General features: G+C 33.7%; 1 protein-coding gene and 1 long non-coding RNA gene across 3 annotated transcripts in view; one reads left to right on the top strand and one right to left on the bottom strand.

Moving 5' to 3' along the window:
• KPNA1 (karyopherin subunit alpha 1) overlaps positions 1-16,969 on the top strand; it is a 49,953-nt gene that overhangs the window by 10,976 nt on the left and 22,008 nt on the right. The window contains exons 2-5 of the mRNA XM_039843182.1: positions 2,347-2,480; positions 11,406-11,513; positions 13,324-13,423; positions 15,390-15,484. Coding sequence (XP_039699116.1) covers positions 2,352-2,480; positions 11,406-11,513; positions 13,324-13,423; positions 15,390-15,484 — 432 coding nt within the window. The 5' untranslated portion in view covers positions 2,347-2,351. The remainder of the gene's footprint in view (positions 1-2,346; positions 2,481-11,405; positions 11,514-13,323; positions 13,424-15,389; positions 15,485-16,969) is intronic.
• Positions 13,436-16,969, bottom strand: part of LOC120586703 (uncharacterized) — a 30,625-nt gene continuing 27,091 nt past the window's right edge. For both annotated transcript variants that reach the window (XR_005648781.1, XR_005648782.1), the window contains exon 5: positions 13,436-16,801. This is a non-coding gene — a long non-coding RNA (uncharacterized LOC120586703). The remainder of the gene's footprint in view (positions 16,802-16,969) is intronic.

The following is a 16,969-nucleotide window of genomic DNA, read 5'->3' as shown; positions in this document are numbered from 1 at the left end:
TACTATTTTACAGCAAAAAAATTTTTTTTAGTTTAAAGTGGAAATTTATTAAAAGAATACAAGAGTTCTTTCAGGGATTCCAAGAGCTGTAATGGGTTTAATAGCTAGGTTCACACCTTTCTGAAGGACAGATCATGCTGTAGTTGTAGACTTCTGGGTTTCATAAGATCATAAAGACAATAAATGTAATATGTCAGTAAAATAAAACAAGTCACATTGTCATTGCAATAGATACAGAGAAAACATGACAAAACAAAAGCATTTAATGACAGAAACACAAAAAACTAGGAATAGAAGGGAACTTTCTCAATATAAAAAGGATATCTATGAAAAATCTAAAAGTAACATCTTTCCCCAAAGGTAAGGATTAAGACAAGATTATCTGCTTTTTCCACTTCTCTTTGACATTGTATTGGAGGTTCAAGCCATAGTAATTATGCAAGAAAAGGAAGTAAAAGACAGCAAGATTGGAAAGAAAGAAGCAAAACTTTTTCTGGCAGGTGACATGAGCTTGTATGTGGGAAAGCCTAAGGAGTCCACTAAAAAAAATATTAACTAAAAAGCAAGTTGAGCAAGTTTGCATATACAGAAGTCAATCGTATTTCTATAGACTTGTTATCAACAATTTGAAAGTGAAATTATGAAAACAGTTTTATTCCCAGTAGCATCAAAAAGATTAAAGTATCTATGTATAAATTTAACAAAAGTGTGAAACACTCTGAAAACTATGAAATGTTAATTGAAAGAAGATCTTCGTTAATAGAAAACATCCCATCTTTGAGAATCGGTAGACTTAACATTGTTAAGGTGATAAGACTCTGCAAATTGACCTACAGATTTAATACAGTTAATGTCAGAATCTCAGCAAACTTCTTTGTAGAAACTGACATACTGATTCTAAAATTCATATGGAATTGCAGGGTATTCAGAAGAGCCAACACAGTGTTGAAAAGAATAAAATAGGAATCACACATCTTGATTTCAGAACTTATTACAAAGGTAGTAATCATGATTGTGTGAAATTGGCACAAGGATACATATGCAGATCAATGGAATAGAATTGAGAATTGAGACATAAAACCATATATCTATGGTCAGCTGATTTTCAACAGAGGTATCAAGACCATTCAATGGAGAAAGAATAGTCTTCAACAAATGATGCTAGAACAACTGGGTAGCCTTATGCAAAAGAATGAAGTTGGGTCCTTAACCTCATACTATGTGCAAAAATTAACTCAAAGTGGATGACAGACCTAAATATAAGAGCTAAAACTTTAAAGCTCTTGGGAACTTAGGGGTAATAATCCCTGAGTATAACACTAAAAGCATGAGCAACAAAAGAAAAAATAGATGAATTTAGACCATCAAAATTAAAAACTCTTCTACTTCAAAGGACACCATTAAAGAAGTGAAAAGACAACCTATAGAATGGAAGAAAACATTTAAAAAATATATCCGATAAATGTCTTCTATCTAAAATATGTAAAGAACGCTTACAACTCGAATTTGAAAATGGGCAAAGAATTTGAGTAGACTTTTTATGGATGATATACAGTTGGGAAATAAATATGTGAAAACACATCTAGTCCACTAGGATGGCTAGAATCAAAAAGTCATGAAAGCAAATGTTTGCAAGGCTGTGGAGAAATTGGCAACACTTCTGTACTGCTGGTGGGACTGTAAAATAGTGCAGCCACTTTGGAAAAATATTTTGGCAGTTCCTCAAACGATTAATCAGAGTTACTGTATGATCTAGCAGTTCTATTCCTAGGTATATACCTAAGAGAAATGAAAACATGTGTCTATGCAAAACTTATTTATAAATAATTATAGAAGTATTACTCATACTAGTCAAAAAGTAGAAAGAACCCAAATGTCCATCAGCTGATGACCAGATAAATATATTGGGGTATGTCCGTACAGTAGGATATTATTTAGCTATAAAAAGGAATAAAGTACTGATATATGCTGCAACATGGATGAACTTTGAAAATATTATGCTAAGTGAAAAAAGCCAGGCACAAAAGATCACACATTTTATTCATATAAATTGTCCAGAATAGGAGTGATGGCTAAATGGTACAGTTTTTTTGTTTTTGTTTTTTTTTTTTGAGGTGATGCAAATATATTTTAAAATTGACTGTAGTGATGGTTGCGCATAGCTCTGAATATACTAAAAACCATTGAATCATACACTTTAATAAAGCTGTTTTAAAAAGTTACCATTTCTGGTGTCTCTGTTATGGGCATGGGCATTTATACCTGTAAAAGGCTGAGCTGTTAGAATAGCAGAGCTCTTTACGGTAAACTAAGCTCATTTGTTCCCTTCCTCTCATATTTTGGTAGAAATCATGACCACCCCAGGAAAAGAGAACTTTCGCCTGAAAAGTTACAAAAATAAGTCCCTGAATCCAGATGAGATGCGCAGGAGAAGGGAGGAAGAAGGATTGCAGTTACGCAAGCAGAAAAGAGAAGAGCAGGTAAGTCCTTTGCCCTTATTAAGTCCTTTTAAAGAACTTAATATTCCATTTTAAGCCTGAAACTACCTTTCTTAATTTTAATTTTAACGATGTTTACTATATAAAATCAACATGTTTTGGGAGTGGAGGAGAGGAGGTAATGAAAAGTAAGGATGAAGAATCTCTTAGCTTCCTATGTTTCCAATATAACCACTGTTTCGTACTTTGGCCTCTTCGTTTCTGGTGTATTTTATTTTTCTGAAGTTGCAACTTCCTTAAGATTTTATGTGCATGTTAATGAATTCTCAGACTTTCCATTATAAATTTTAATTTGAAAACATCTTTGAGATTTTGCTTTAAAACACTACATAATAAAAAAAAAATGTCTTTTCACTCCTAAATTGATTATTATTCAGAGGACATTTAGGACCTTTTTTTTTTTTTTTTTTTAAATTCATTTTAACTTGAAAACATCTACAGGAGAACCTGGTACTCACCCTTACTTTACCTTCCTCTAAAAATGCTTAGGACAAATGGTCCATCAGTTTTGGCGAAGTAATTTAAAGATATAACCCTTAGGTGACTTTTTTTTTTTGCTAAAGAGAGATTTTTGAACTTGGAAGGACCATTTTGACTCTCACACTACAAAAGTTCCATAAAAGGCAAATGAATGAGTTAGAACTCTTCATACTTGAGAAATAAAGTGATCTGTTATAAAGATTTTGCAGTTATAGTGAGCTGGTCTCAACATAAACTGTGCTTTGGACTAACACTTCACTAGATAATCCAGTTAGTTGAAGTCTAAGAGTACATTACAACCTCAGTGTTTTATTAAGACTGTAGATGTTTGACTCAGACACTTTATCATTGTTGTTAATTATCACTGTTAATGTTTGAGGGGCAGGGAGAGTTTGTAATATTATAATAGAGTTTATATTAACTGTAACAAATTAAGTTATTAGTTTTTGACATTCTGCTTTATCATTTTTGAAAGTAACCACTTATTTGTGAAAGAATGAGTTTTTCTTGATTTCTCATTGCCTCTATCTCTGTGTCTTATTTGAAGTGGAACCTTTTCTTTGGATTAGCTTTATATTAGCTTTTATATTTCGGATAAATTTCAGAAATCACAACAGCATTGCCATATTTATATTCACAAATGTAAATGTGAATACATGTATGCACATGAGCACAAGTATAGGTCTGTCTATAACCACAGCCTATGCATCCTATTTGGCATAAAGACATCTGGAGCTGTAGTAATGGCACTCTACCATTAATAGTGTTCATTTAAAATATTTCATACTCATTTACCTGCCTGAAGTATGTCCCCACATGTCTGACTGAAAACATTTATAATTGAGATTTTGTTGTCTTCATTGTATGAGATCTGAAATTGTGCTCAGGCTTTAATAAAAATTTCTGAGATAAGTTTCTGGAATATTGCTCTATTCAGAATCTTAGTTTTGTTATTTTATATACGCCATCTTATGTAGGGAGAACTGGTAAAACTAATCAGGTTTAATATCTCCACAGTACTTGTTTCATGCCTAATTTGTAAAGTAGTAAACATCGATAAAATACAGATTTATTTAGGTACTGTTTATCTTTCCACAGTTGCTTTGTCATCTATCAAGAAAAGTCACAGGTTGAGGCCAGTAGAACAGCTAAATTTGAGGGTAGTATAGGAGTTGATGCTGCCGAGTATATAAAAGATAACTATGTTTTAGGGCTATCCTTTTAGCAGACAAGTGCTTAATACCTGTTATGTAGGGATCACTGTATAAATGACCTCTATTTGGCACTGACAGACCAAACTAATACTTATATTTTTGGCAAAAAAAAATTTACTAGTTGATATTACTCTGATTGAGCCAGTATTTGTAATTTTTCATGTACAAAAGATGAACACTTTACATTTACTGTTAAAATACTTTGACTTTAACAGACCCTTGCTAACTCAATCTGAGTAGGTAACAGTGCTGCTGAAAAGTTGTAAAAACCATAATGATGGATGGAGGCTTGCTCAATGTTTTCAGTTACAAAAAATGTCTTGTTAAGTGAGCAAGTTGACAGACTTACAGACAGCCAACTTTTCCCATTGGTTAAATTGGTTGCCAAGTTCAGGCAACATGTAGTCTATAAATAAAGTATACAAATCATAATTGTTTTGGCAGTGTTTTTCTTTTTAAAAACCTATTTTTCTCTGCGTAATACATGTACATAGTTGAAAAAGTTAAATAGTGTGAAATATTTGGAACCAAACCAGCAGTAGTCTCAATCTCAAGTAAACCACTTTCGACTCTCTTAACTGTTCAGTCTGGTTTATATTACTAAATTTCTAAGTAATATGTGTATGTTACTATATAACTTCACCGAGTTAAAATATTATTCAGATATTGTGAGAGGTGAAGATTTAAGCTCTGACACCACTCTTCCCCTTAACATCCTTCTTCCTAGTATAGTTGTATTATAATATCTAAGTATTATTTGTTGCTGAGCTGAACAGTATATTGTGACATTTCCTTTCTTATACTTTTCCTAGAGTTAATTGTCTAATTTTTTTACCTGCTTGGCTTTCTTTGACTTCCTGGCTGCCATCTCATTTTCTCCTGCAGCTCTTTTAAATCATTTTCATATGATTTCCTACTTGGTTAAAATTTTCAGATAATTTATCAGTTCTAATATTTTTCCTCTGGAGACCACCACTATACATTTTCTGTCCTTTTGCTCCAGTCAGTTTTGTTTCTCCTGTGGGTTTGCTGTATAGCTGTAATCTTAGGACTTCCCTTCGCTGGGAATTTTTCATCTCTTCTTGTCTTGATACATGTGATAAATGGTATTGTGTTTTTAATTTCAAATTCCACTTGTTATCAGCAGTTGTATGGCTCATGGCCTATAGTAATTAAAGATCACTAACAGCATCTTGTCATGCCATATTAAAGATGCTGCCTGTGGATATAAATTTTGCAGTACCAGTAGATGTGATTAGGTTTGATTTGGGAGTCATGTAAATGTTTTAAGTAATTGTAAAACAAAATTAAATCAAAATGAGGGAAGAAATCCTTAAAAGTAAAAAAATTTTTTTAAAAAGGAATTAAATGGCCCTGTGTGTCATGCTTGTGGCTAAACCAGAGAGAGGAATTATTTTAATGCATTTAAAATATGGCAATATGATTAATTCTCTCTCCTGGCATATATCTTAAGGTCAGAAAGAAGTATAAACAAATCTTCAACTGTATTTAGTAATCGTAGGATTGATAGTTATTCTGAAACTATTTGTATATGGATACAGCAAATAAGTATTTATGTTAATTTAGGAACCTGGAGTTTTTAAATTAAGAAAGTATAGAAATATAAAATCAAAGAAGTTATATAACTTTGACTTGGTACTTTCAGTAGGGATTCATGATGTATTTTCTTTTTAAAACACATACACACAACACACACATATACACATTCAGTTCTGTCCTGAAAAGGCCTAGAAATAGTGAATTTTCTTGTAGCAGTGAGCATACTTAGCAGGCTGAGATTGTGGTCATTTAAATTTTTCTCTCACAGGAACAAGGCTACTTGGAAAAATAGTTGATTCTTGATTAAAGAAAGGGAATGTTCAAGATGAATCTGTATGTAGTATTTTTTCATAACGTAAAGCAAAGAAGTAATTTAATATCACTGAAATTGTGTTGAAAAGACTCAGGAGGTGGCTTGAACAGGCTCCCATTAGCTAAAAGTGGATATTTTGAGTATCAGAAAGGGTATTTTGAGGACTTCTGTTTCTAGATGAAGCGCAGTATCAAGGCCCAGATTTATCTTCCTTCCTACCTTAAACAACCAAGAATAAGTAGATAAAAATACCTTAAACAAGAGTTCAAGACACCAGACATCAAACAATGAATGACAGTGATCTCTAGAGATGGAAGCAAATGAAGTGAGCCCTGTGATTGCCTCACTTCACTGCCTCTGAGAGTTTTCAGGTTGCAACTCAGGGAGAGGGACCCAGGATATAAGATAGAGCCCGTAGCCTCCCTGTGTTGAGAAGACAGAGCTTGAGAGAATCCAGGGAGACCAAGGTAAATAGAGTTCATAGGATGGAATACCAAAAAGGTGGGACCTATATATAGAGAGAGAAGCCTGGAGCTCTTCAGAGAGTTTTCTGGAATATTCAGCAGAATTCCTGTCAGTACATGTGTTTGGGGAAACTCCAAGGCTATAGAAAATATCCAAATGATTAGAGGAAATAGTGTCTGGCACTTACACAGGGCTAAGAATAGTGCCTGTTCTCCTAGCCAGACTAGAAAAACTCAGAATTCATGGGGTTTTTTGTAGGGTATTGAGGAGAGTCTTGCCTCAGTAGTGGAGATTAATTTGCCATAGACTTCATTCTGCTCCAAACCTACCTAACACATCATAAAAGCAAGATCTAGGCGGATCAGACTGTTTCTATTATAACTTAGCTGCATACCAGAATAACGGCCAAGAAGATTTATAGGTATACAAAAATATCCCGTATTCAACAAAGTCAAATTGACTTTGGCATACGAAGATTACCAGGTGTACAAAGAGCAGGAGAACACGACCATTAATGAGGACAAAAATCAATTGAAACTGACCCAGAACTGACACAGATGTTAGAATTAGCAGAAAATGACATTAAAGCATTATTGTAACTGTATTCCATATATTCAAAAGTTAAGTAGAGACATGGGAGATATACAAGAGACTCAAATTGAACTTCTAGAGATAAAAACTCTAATGTCTGAGAAGAATACACACATAGGATCAATGTCAAATTAGAAATTGCAGAAGAAAATATTAGTGAACTTCAAGGGATAGAAATAGAAACTATCCAAAATGAAATGAGAGGTGAAAGAATACACATACATGCATGTACACTCATGGAAGAGAAGACATCAGTGAGCTATAGAACTACTTTATAAGGAACCTAATATGTGGACAACTGGAGTCCCTCAAGGAGAGGGGAGAGGGTAGAAGAGAAAAAAATATTGAAAAAAATAATGGCTAAAATTTTTCATTATTGTTGAAAACCAAACCACTGATCCAGGAAACTAAGTGAATCCTAGTCACAAAAACATGAAGAAAACTACACCGTGGTACATTATAACCAAACTACTCAAAACCAGTCATAAAGAAAAAGGTCTTAGAAACACCCAGAGAAAACATGTTATATCCAGAGGAACAAAGGTAAAGGTGACATTAAATTTCTCATTGGCAACATACAAGCCAGAAGACATTGGAAAATCTCAAGGAAAGAAACAGTTAACTTTGAATTCTATACCTGGCAAAAATATTTTCATAAGCAGTGGTAAAATAAAGATGTGTTCAGATGTACAAAAACTGAAAGAATTCATTACCATCAGACCTGAACTTCAAGCATTGTTAAAGGGTATCCTTTAGATGGAAGTAAAATAATGTACTGGATTACTTTGAAGCAAATCCCAGACATCAGCTATTTCATTTATAAATACTTCACTAAATATCTCAAAAAAATACTTTTAAACTTAAACCAGAGTAGAGTTATGTACTTTAAAAACTCATACAACTCAACAACAAAAACAGTCCAGTTAAAAAATGAGCAGAAGACCTGAACAGATTTCTCCAGAGGAAATACAGATGGCCAATACATATGAAAAGATGCTCAAGGCCACTAATCGTCAGAGAAATGCAAATTAAAACCACAATGAGATAGCACCTCATACGTGTCAGAATGGCTTTCATCAGTAAGTCAAAGAACAAGGGTTGGTGAGGATATGGAGAAAAGTGAACCCTCATTTACTGTTGATGGAATTGCAAATTGGTACAGCCGCTATGGAAAACAGTCTAGAGGTTTATCAAACAATTAAAAATGGATCTACCTTTTGACCCAGCAATTGCATTTCTGGATATTTATCCAGAGAAAACCAAAACAATAATTTGTAAAAATCTATACACCCCTGTGTTCATTGCAGCACAGTTTACAATAGCCAAGATATAGAAGCAGCCTAAATATCCATCAACAGACGATTGTATAAAGAAGTTATAGTTCATATACACAATGGAATATTACTCAGCTTTTAAAAAAATGAAATCCTACCATATGCAATGACATGGTTGGACCTGGAAGTTATTATGCTGAGCGAAATAAGTCAGAGAAAGGTAAATATCATATGATTTCATTTATATACAGAATCTAAGGAACAAAAAGAACAAACTAATCAAAAACAGATTCACAAATATAGAGGACAATCTGATGATGGGCAGGGAAGGGGGGTTGGAGGACTGGGAGGATGGGGTGAAGGGTTAAAGAAATACAAATGAGTAGTTGATAGATAGTCACGGAGATGGGGAGCATGGCATAGGGAATGCATTTAGCATTAATGTAATGGCTAGGTGGAGAGCCAGAGGGGAGGGAACAATTGGGATCATTGTATAAACTATTTAATGTCTAACCAATGTACTGTATACTTGAACCTAATAAATAAAAAGTGTAAAAAAAGTTAACAGTTCCTTAATATCAGGTATCTAATCAATACCCACCAGTTTTTAACCCCAGCCTTTAGCAATCTTCAATGGTCATTGCCTAGATCCATTACTAAGAGTTACAGTGATCATTCCATCATTCATTCTGCTTTTACTACCTAGCTGGTAGGTCATCCTAAAGAAAAACTTTTCCTCAAGTTTTTGGTTTTCCTGAATTATTAATCAAATAAGAAAGAGAAATATTTGGTTCTCTCCCTTTGTTTTCAAAATAGTTGGTTCCTTAGCATCTTCCAGTGGGACCCAGTAGAGTGTGAGTGTTTTAATATTATTAAGAACTTAAAATAAACTGCAGCTGTTACTTTCTTTTGTCTTTTTTAAAAAAACTTTTTGGCTGTATAGTTGACCTACTACAAAATGTACAATTCAATATTTTGACATATTTATAGTCTGTGAAACTATCACTGTAAGATAGTGAACATATTTATCTCTCCCAAAACTTGCCTGGTACACCCCTGTAGTGTCAACTATTTGCCAAAAAGGGGTGTACTACTTACCATCCCATCAGCAATATATGGAGTTTCTGTTCCTCCACATCCTTGTCAACATTTGATATGGTCAGTCATTTTCATTTAACCTATTCTAAAGTGTGCATAATAGTATGCTTTATTATTTTAATTTGCATTTTTCTAATGGCTAAAGTTAAGTGTATCTTTTCACATGCTTATATGCCATCTGTATACCTGCTTTTAATGAAATCTGTTTAAATATATTCCTTGTTCCAGAGCTGATTTATGTTTTGTACATATTTTCTCAGCCCTTTTCTCTTTTATAATTCAGAGTATTTCTATTGCAATGTCTTTAAATCCACTAATGTTTTTTCCTCTCATATCTAATCTGTGAATTCCACCCAGCATTACTTTTCATCTGAAAAATTGTATTTTTCATCCTTAGGTGTTTTGATTTGCTTCCCCCCCCCATGTTTTCCTATCACTCCTTATGATTATACTTCTCCTTTTCGAATATGTGGCTATATTTATAACAACTGTTTAATATCCTTGTCCAGTTTTCCACTTTTGTCATTTCTAGGTGTTAATTTTTCTCTTCCTCGTAGGTTGTCTTTTCCATGTTTGGTAGTTATTGATTGAATGTCAAGCATTGTGAATTTGACATTGTTTTGTGTTGGAGTTTTTAATATATATATTTAAGTATAATTTTGTATTCTTTTAATATGTGTAATTCAGACATTGTCATTGGATGTAGTTAAGTTACTTGGAACCAGTTTGCTTTTACGTGGGCTGGACCAGAATAGCCTTTAACTAGGGCTAATTGAGCATCACTACTGAGTCAATACCCTTCTGAGTAGTCTACTCAATGCCCCATATATTAGAAGGTTTTTTTTATAGCATCCAGTCAAAACAAACTATTCCTTGACCTGTGTGACCTCTGAAAATGTTCTGCATGTTCCTTTTCCAGCTTTAGATCTTTTCCTTACATACTTGCATAAACTAAAGACTGAAGAATAACCTTTTACAGATTTTTGGAGTTCTCTCTGTGTTGATCTCTCTTTTTCAGTACTCTGCATTGTGGATTCTAGATCTCGGCCTTCTTGGTTCTCAACTCTGTCTCCTCAACTGAGGGAGCCTCCAGGTCCTGTTTGGGGTCACCCTCCCTGTGCTGCAACCTGGAAACTCTCCAGGCAATAAACTGAGGCAATCATAGGACTAATGTTGTTTCTTTCTTTTCTGAAGGATTATTGCCTGTGCTATCCATTGTCCAGTGGCCGAAACATTATTTTATGGATTTTTGTCTGCTTTTTTAAAGTCATGTAGGATCAGAGGATAAATTATTTTTACTCTCATGGCTTGGTGAATAAATGTACTGCTTAGGATTGTTAGGATGTGATGGAAACCACCTTAGTGGGCTGCCTTTGGAGAGAACTATTCTCCTTTGCCTATACAAATTAATGGATGCTTTGAAGTAATTGTTCACGTAGTAGTCATTTGTTGTCTAGACAGATTGGGAAGGCCAGGAAGCCTCAGTCCACTATCTTTGAGGGCTAGGAGGAAAGTATTAAGTCATCCTGACATCACTTTTATACTAATTTCTCCTGATGTATTGTGACTATTATGTCACCTACTTTACATAGAAGAAAGAGGCCAAGCCTGCCCCAGCCCCTTTTTCCAACCTTTTTTCTATGTCATGCAGTGTCAGACATCTCAGTAAGTTTTACCATATCAAGTGATAGTTAATTGCAGTAGATTATAAGACTGTAGAGAAGTCTGAAGTCTTATAATCTACTGCAACATTTCTTCATCAGGAAATGTTGAAAGCAGCACTAACTTAAGAATTTTTTAAATGAGTTTCAAAACTTTTCATCCTTCTTGCCTTTTAAATGGGGTGACTAGTGTTTGGCTGTTGAACTCCCTTGTGCTAGAATTGGTTTAGTAACAGTCTTTTATTTTTCAGTTATTCAAGCGAAGGAATGTTGCTACAGCAGAAGAAGAAACAGAAGAGGAAGTTATGTCAGATGGAGGCTTCCATGAGGCTCAGATTAATAACATGGAGATGGCACCAGTAAGATAATGAAAGAAACTCTTTTTAGTGTTTTTCTGATAAACATGAGGTTTTGATCTCTGTGTTTTTTAAAAAAGGTTACAGGCTAAGAAAAAAAGTACTTGGCATTTCATTTTAAAAAAGAAGTTGTGTACTTAATCTCAGGATTCATTAAATGTTTATTACATTTTAAATAACACCACTAAACAGGATTAACTAAATTATGAGGATTAATTCAGCTGTTAACTCTTACAAAGATAATTATGAAATAAAATTATTCCATAAAAGTTGACTAACAGATGCTTTAAAGGAAACCTCATTTCATTTCTCATTTCAGTTACGGAATTGGACATGTTTATATGATTTACAAAATTGGTTCTATATCACGACTATTGGAATTTTCTATTATAACCCATTTTTGAACTGTATTGAGGTTATAGAGATAAAAATTGTGCTTTATATTGATTACACCTGTCTAGATTTCCAGTTTCTTATAATAAATTTGATGTTTTTATAGATCATATATATATGTGTATATATATTTATACATAGTTTTCAGAAAAAGAAAACTCTTTTTACCTCAGTCACCCATTTTCTTTGCCCAGTGGCAACCACTGTTACTAGATTCTTATTCTTTTTGAGAAAATAAATTTTTTCCCCTTTCATTTTTTCCCCATGATGATATATTATGCACAGTATTTTGTAGATTTTCCCCAAGAGAGGATGCAGAGTTCTTGGGTGTTGGAACTTAAATACTGTAATGTAAAGTTAATGACACTTAAATACTATGAATGTAAAGTCAGTACATCATATGTTATAAGGGGATAAGAAAAGGAAGCAAATATATATATATATATAACAATTGTATAGGTACCTTTGTTCAGGAATCAGTCTTGTAAGTTTCAAAGTAGTTACTTTTCTGACTTTTAATAGCAGAATGCATCATTCTCTCCCATGGGGATTCTTAAGTATTAGGTACTGCTTACTGTCTAGCATTTACAACTCTGTGCAGCTTTCTTCACAGTTTATCTTGTTGACTATAACCCTTCATGAAATGGTAAGAACTTTACTCCATTGACAAATGATCCTGAGAAGAGAGTTAAATACTAATATGGGGGATGGGTGGTAGTGAGAAATAGAAAAGTTCTAAAGCAAGAAAATAGTAGGAAACTGAAAAGTTTTAATCAAACAAAAATAGAAATTTTAAATAAATTTAGGAGTCAGCTATTGAATTTAGCAGTGGCTAGAATCTGTGATTTATACAAGACTATACTCATTCAATAAATATTTGTTGAGCATCTATTATATGCCAGCTATCAGTGGTAGAGTAGTAATATAGGGTCTTTGACTTTTAAGGAGCTTACAGAATACGGAAGAGACCTGGGCAATAAACAGATAACCAAGAAAAATATATATCTGATAGTGAAAAGGGCTGGACATAGGATTAAAATAGAGTGATAGGATAGAGATGGAGTGGCTGCTATAGATTTAGAGGTCATGAAAAACCTTTTAGAATTTAACATTTAATCTGAATGACAATGAATAGCTAGCCCTTTAATGAACAAGGAGAGGAAGAATAATAAAACACCTTGTCTTAGTATTTATTAAGATTACTACTTTCTCACTGTTGTGAGCTTTTTAATGATGAAGAATAAGGCTTCATCACATTATTAATAATTTTATGTTTTCCTACATGAAAAGATTATCCTCCCTTTGTGTAATTCTTCTAGATAAATGTGATTAACTTAATAACTTGGCCACAATTCATCTTTGTTTTTCTTTGAATTAAAGTTAAAATTTCATTATATTTGCTTTTCGTTTGTGATCCCAGGGTGGTGTTATTACTTCCGACATGATTGAAATGATATTCTCCAATAGCCCAGAGCAACAGCTTTCAGCGACGCAAAAATTCAGAAAACTACTTTCAAAAGGTGCGTTCTGAATATGTTAAGTATACTTTTTCATTTATTTACAAAACACTACTTTCCCATAACCTGTTTTCACATCACAGATAACTTGCTTTGGAGTGTGCCTATAAACAGAATAAAAGGACACATATAAACATGAATAATTATGAGCCATGGCTAACTTTTGGATTTCCTTACTGATTTGTGTGATCTTACCAGGACCAGAAAGCAGCATTATTTTCATTTATGAGCTATTTTATAAAAAACATTAAAGTGAACAAACAGTAATCAATATTTCATGTTAATTCATATTGAGGAATTGCACTCTTTTTTAAGAAAAAGTTTAAAAATATCACTTGAAAGAGCAATGATTGTTGATTTTAATGTTAGTAGTTTATCACTAAAATTAAGTATGGATTTATCGGTGGTCAGGGAAACTATCTTTTGTATAATTAGAGTAGAATGGAATATGATACTTCTTGTCATCCTGGCAAGTTAAAAGAACTCTGGAACTGGTGAACCATGTTAAAATGTCAATAGTAAATACTCAAAACAGCTGACCCCCCAGTAGTAAGTTACTGTTGTTTGGAATTATTAGTGATAAATTAGTATATTCCTCGAGGTTAACTAGAGTAAAAACCTACCACCATAACAAAAAAAAATTGTTTTTTACATGACAACTTATTAAATATTTGAAGGCCATTATAATGTACACCTTCCCCATACATCTAAAAGTGTTGCTTTTCAGCATGCTGAGCCTAATGGGTTTCTCCCATAATGTGGCTTTTTAAGGCCTTTCACCACTACTGCATGTATTTCCTGCATGTATTCTAGTTTGCCAGTCACCCCTCTTAAAAATGTGATAACTAGAATTACAGTATTGCAGATGTGTTACTACTCAGGGATGAGAGATTGCCTTCCCTGGCCTGAGACTACATTCCAATATTGTATTCTAAGATCGCATCAGTAATTTTAATAATCATGGCTTAGTAATTTTTCATTGTATTTGCAGCAGTCTAAACTCTCTAGCACTCTTCTTCATGAACTGTTTTTAAGTTTTGTCTGTGAAGTTATGTGGATTTTCTCTTAAATTGCTTTTTAAAAGATTTAGTTGCTGAGTTTTGCTTTACCCCTGTTGCTGTATTGCCAATTTTGGCTTATTTTTCTTTCTATATGTTGTTTCTGTAATCTAATGTATTAACAGCTTTATGAGAGTATCAGATTTATTCTGTTTATTTTTGAGTGATTGATAAAAGTGTCGAACCAGGCAAAGAACATGTCATTTGAGCTCTCTCCAAATTAACACTGAACCATTATGCACCTCCTTCAGTAAGACCATTGACTTGACTAAGAATTCCTAGTAGTGCTGTAATCCAGCTGCCATTTTTCTTACATTGCTACATGAATGTCATCACACATTTTGTCAAATCTCTTGGTGAAATTACTATGCTGATTGTTTAGTACATTTCCTATTAAGATACTCTGTTGTTGAAAATGAGATTAATTTGGCAAGTCATCCTTGGTCAATTGTTGCTGGCTTCTACTTAACACTACAGCTGCAAAATTAAATCCTGCAAGCACACTCAGAATCTCCTAATTTCTTAGGACAGTTCATGTTAAAATAGATGAACAATGAAACAAACAAAGCAAAAGGGCTAGAAGGAAGTATGCCAAAATAATAACAGTCGTTGTCTTCAGATGGTTTTTCCTCTACTTTCTAAGTTTTCTAAATAGTAGAGGTGATAATTTTAATTTTGAATTTTGCTGATCATTTCCATGTGAAGGCTTACGTTATTGTGAAACCTCTCAAGCTACCCCAGTTTCAAAGTGACCAAACTCAGTTTTACATTTTTTTTTGGTTTGTTTTTAGATTTCCATGAAAGAGATGCTAAAATGGAGGGAGGGATATTATGAAGTAATTTTGAGCTATAAAGTCTTTGCACTGAAATCAAAGAATTGTTTTTCTTCTTTTTATTTTATGGGGAGACAGAACCTAATCCTCCCATCGATGAAGTCATCAGCACACCAGGAGTAGTGGCCAGGTTTGTGGAGTTCCTCAAACGAAAAGAGAATTGTACACTGCAGGTGCGAACCATTTTTATTTCTTGTCTCATATCTTAAAACTCCCTTTCCGAATTTACATTTTGTATACAGATATATTACTTTTTAAAATGTATGCAAAGAGTTAATTTTTTGATGATGATGTTTCTGTCGATCCCATTGCAAGTTTCTTTAGTAGTTTTAACATCCAGGACCTTGGTAAAACTCTTTAGAATTCTTGTCATTTTTAGTTATGTAAAAGATTATTTTATGGTAATTATGGATAATACTTATCTAGTAGGGAATTATTTGCAGTAGAGGAGCCATTATAGACAGGACCTAAGTGTGGGCTATGTAAAATTTGGTTTCGAAAGCTTTTTAGATTATACTTGTTGGCTTTCTCAGGGCTGTGTAACACAGGCTAGATTAGAGGTTCACTTATTGCCAAATCTGGTCCTAACTAATCCTCTCCCCGATCCCAAAAGAGTTGACAAGGAGATAGCCTTATCAAGAGTCTGTATGCTTTCTGTTACGTTAATTTAGTCTGTTAATACTGTATTACATAGGGTTCTAAGTAGACATTCTGCAATGTCTGGATTGCATAGTTCTTGAAGTAAAAAGAACCATTGTCAACTGACTCTCATCCTGGGAGTAATTTAGAAATTTTTAAATACTACTTTGTTCCTAAATAAAGTTGGATCTTTTAGTATATTGGTAATCTTTCAATAGCTAGACTTTGTTGGAGTAACCAGATGAATTAATTTCTATACTATACTTTAACAAATACCTGTGATACTTAAATTTTCACTTGAAAGATCTAATCTGAAGGGCTCAGACCCTTTAGAGAGACTCTGCAACTGTAAAAATTTTTGAGGTGCAAAGTATATCACAAAATGGGATTATTTTTCCAAATAAATATCTGCCAATAACAAGTTAATAAAAGTTAATAAAGATAACTTTCACCCTTTTGTTTGCTTTGCCTTCCTCTGAGGCTGTAGGGATTGGGGCATTTTCGTAAATGACAACTCTTTCCCCAGGTTCCTTACTGTCCAGAGCATTGTAGATAATTCATAAGACTCGATACTTTGTCTTGATATTTTCTCTCCTTTCCTTCCACCCCATCTTTCTCCCTTTTTTACTCTCTTTGTTGCGGTGATGAGTTCCTTCCAGAGGAAAAACAGGAAATCCAGAAAAGGTAGAGTACTTCAGTGTCCCATCAATTTTTCTTCTCCAGTTTGACATTTACTAATCCCCAAATATATTTGAATTAAGATTCTGTTTTGCTAGCTGCCTTCCGGATTGTAATTCTGGTCTCCATCTAAGGCCAGGATCACCGGACATCTGAAAAATAATCAGATTCACCTAGAATGCAAGGAAAGAAAGACTTATTTTCAGAAAAAAAGGAAATCCAGACAACCAACACTGCAGAGAACAGAGCCTGAGCCCCTAAGCAACCTGCCAAGAGAACCAGAGGAACCAAATGAAGAGCCTTACTGCAGTTTATCATTTGAAAAGCTTTGTAGGAGGAGG

The sequence above is a fragment of the Pteropus medius genome, unplaced genomic scaffold (genome assembly GCF_902729225.1).
Source record: "Pteropus medius unplaced genomic scaffold, Ma_sr-lr_union100, whole genome shotgun sequence".
Lineage (NCBI taxonomy): Eukaryota > Metazoa > Chordata > Mammalia > Chiroptera > Pteropodidae > Pteropus > Pteropus medius.
The sequence above is the reverse complement of the archived record's forward strand: the minus strand, read 5'-3'. Positions and strand labels throughout refer to the sequence as shown.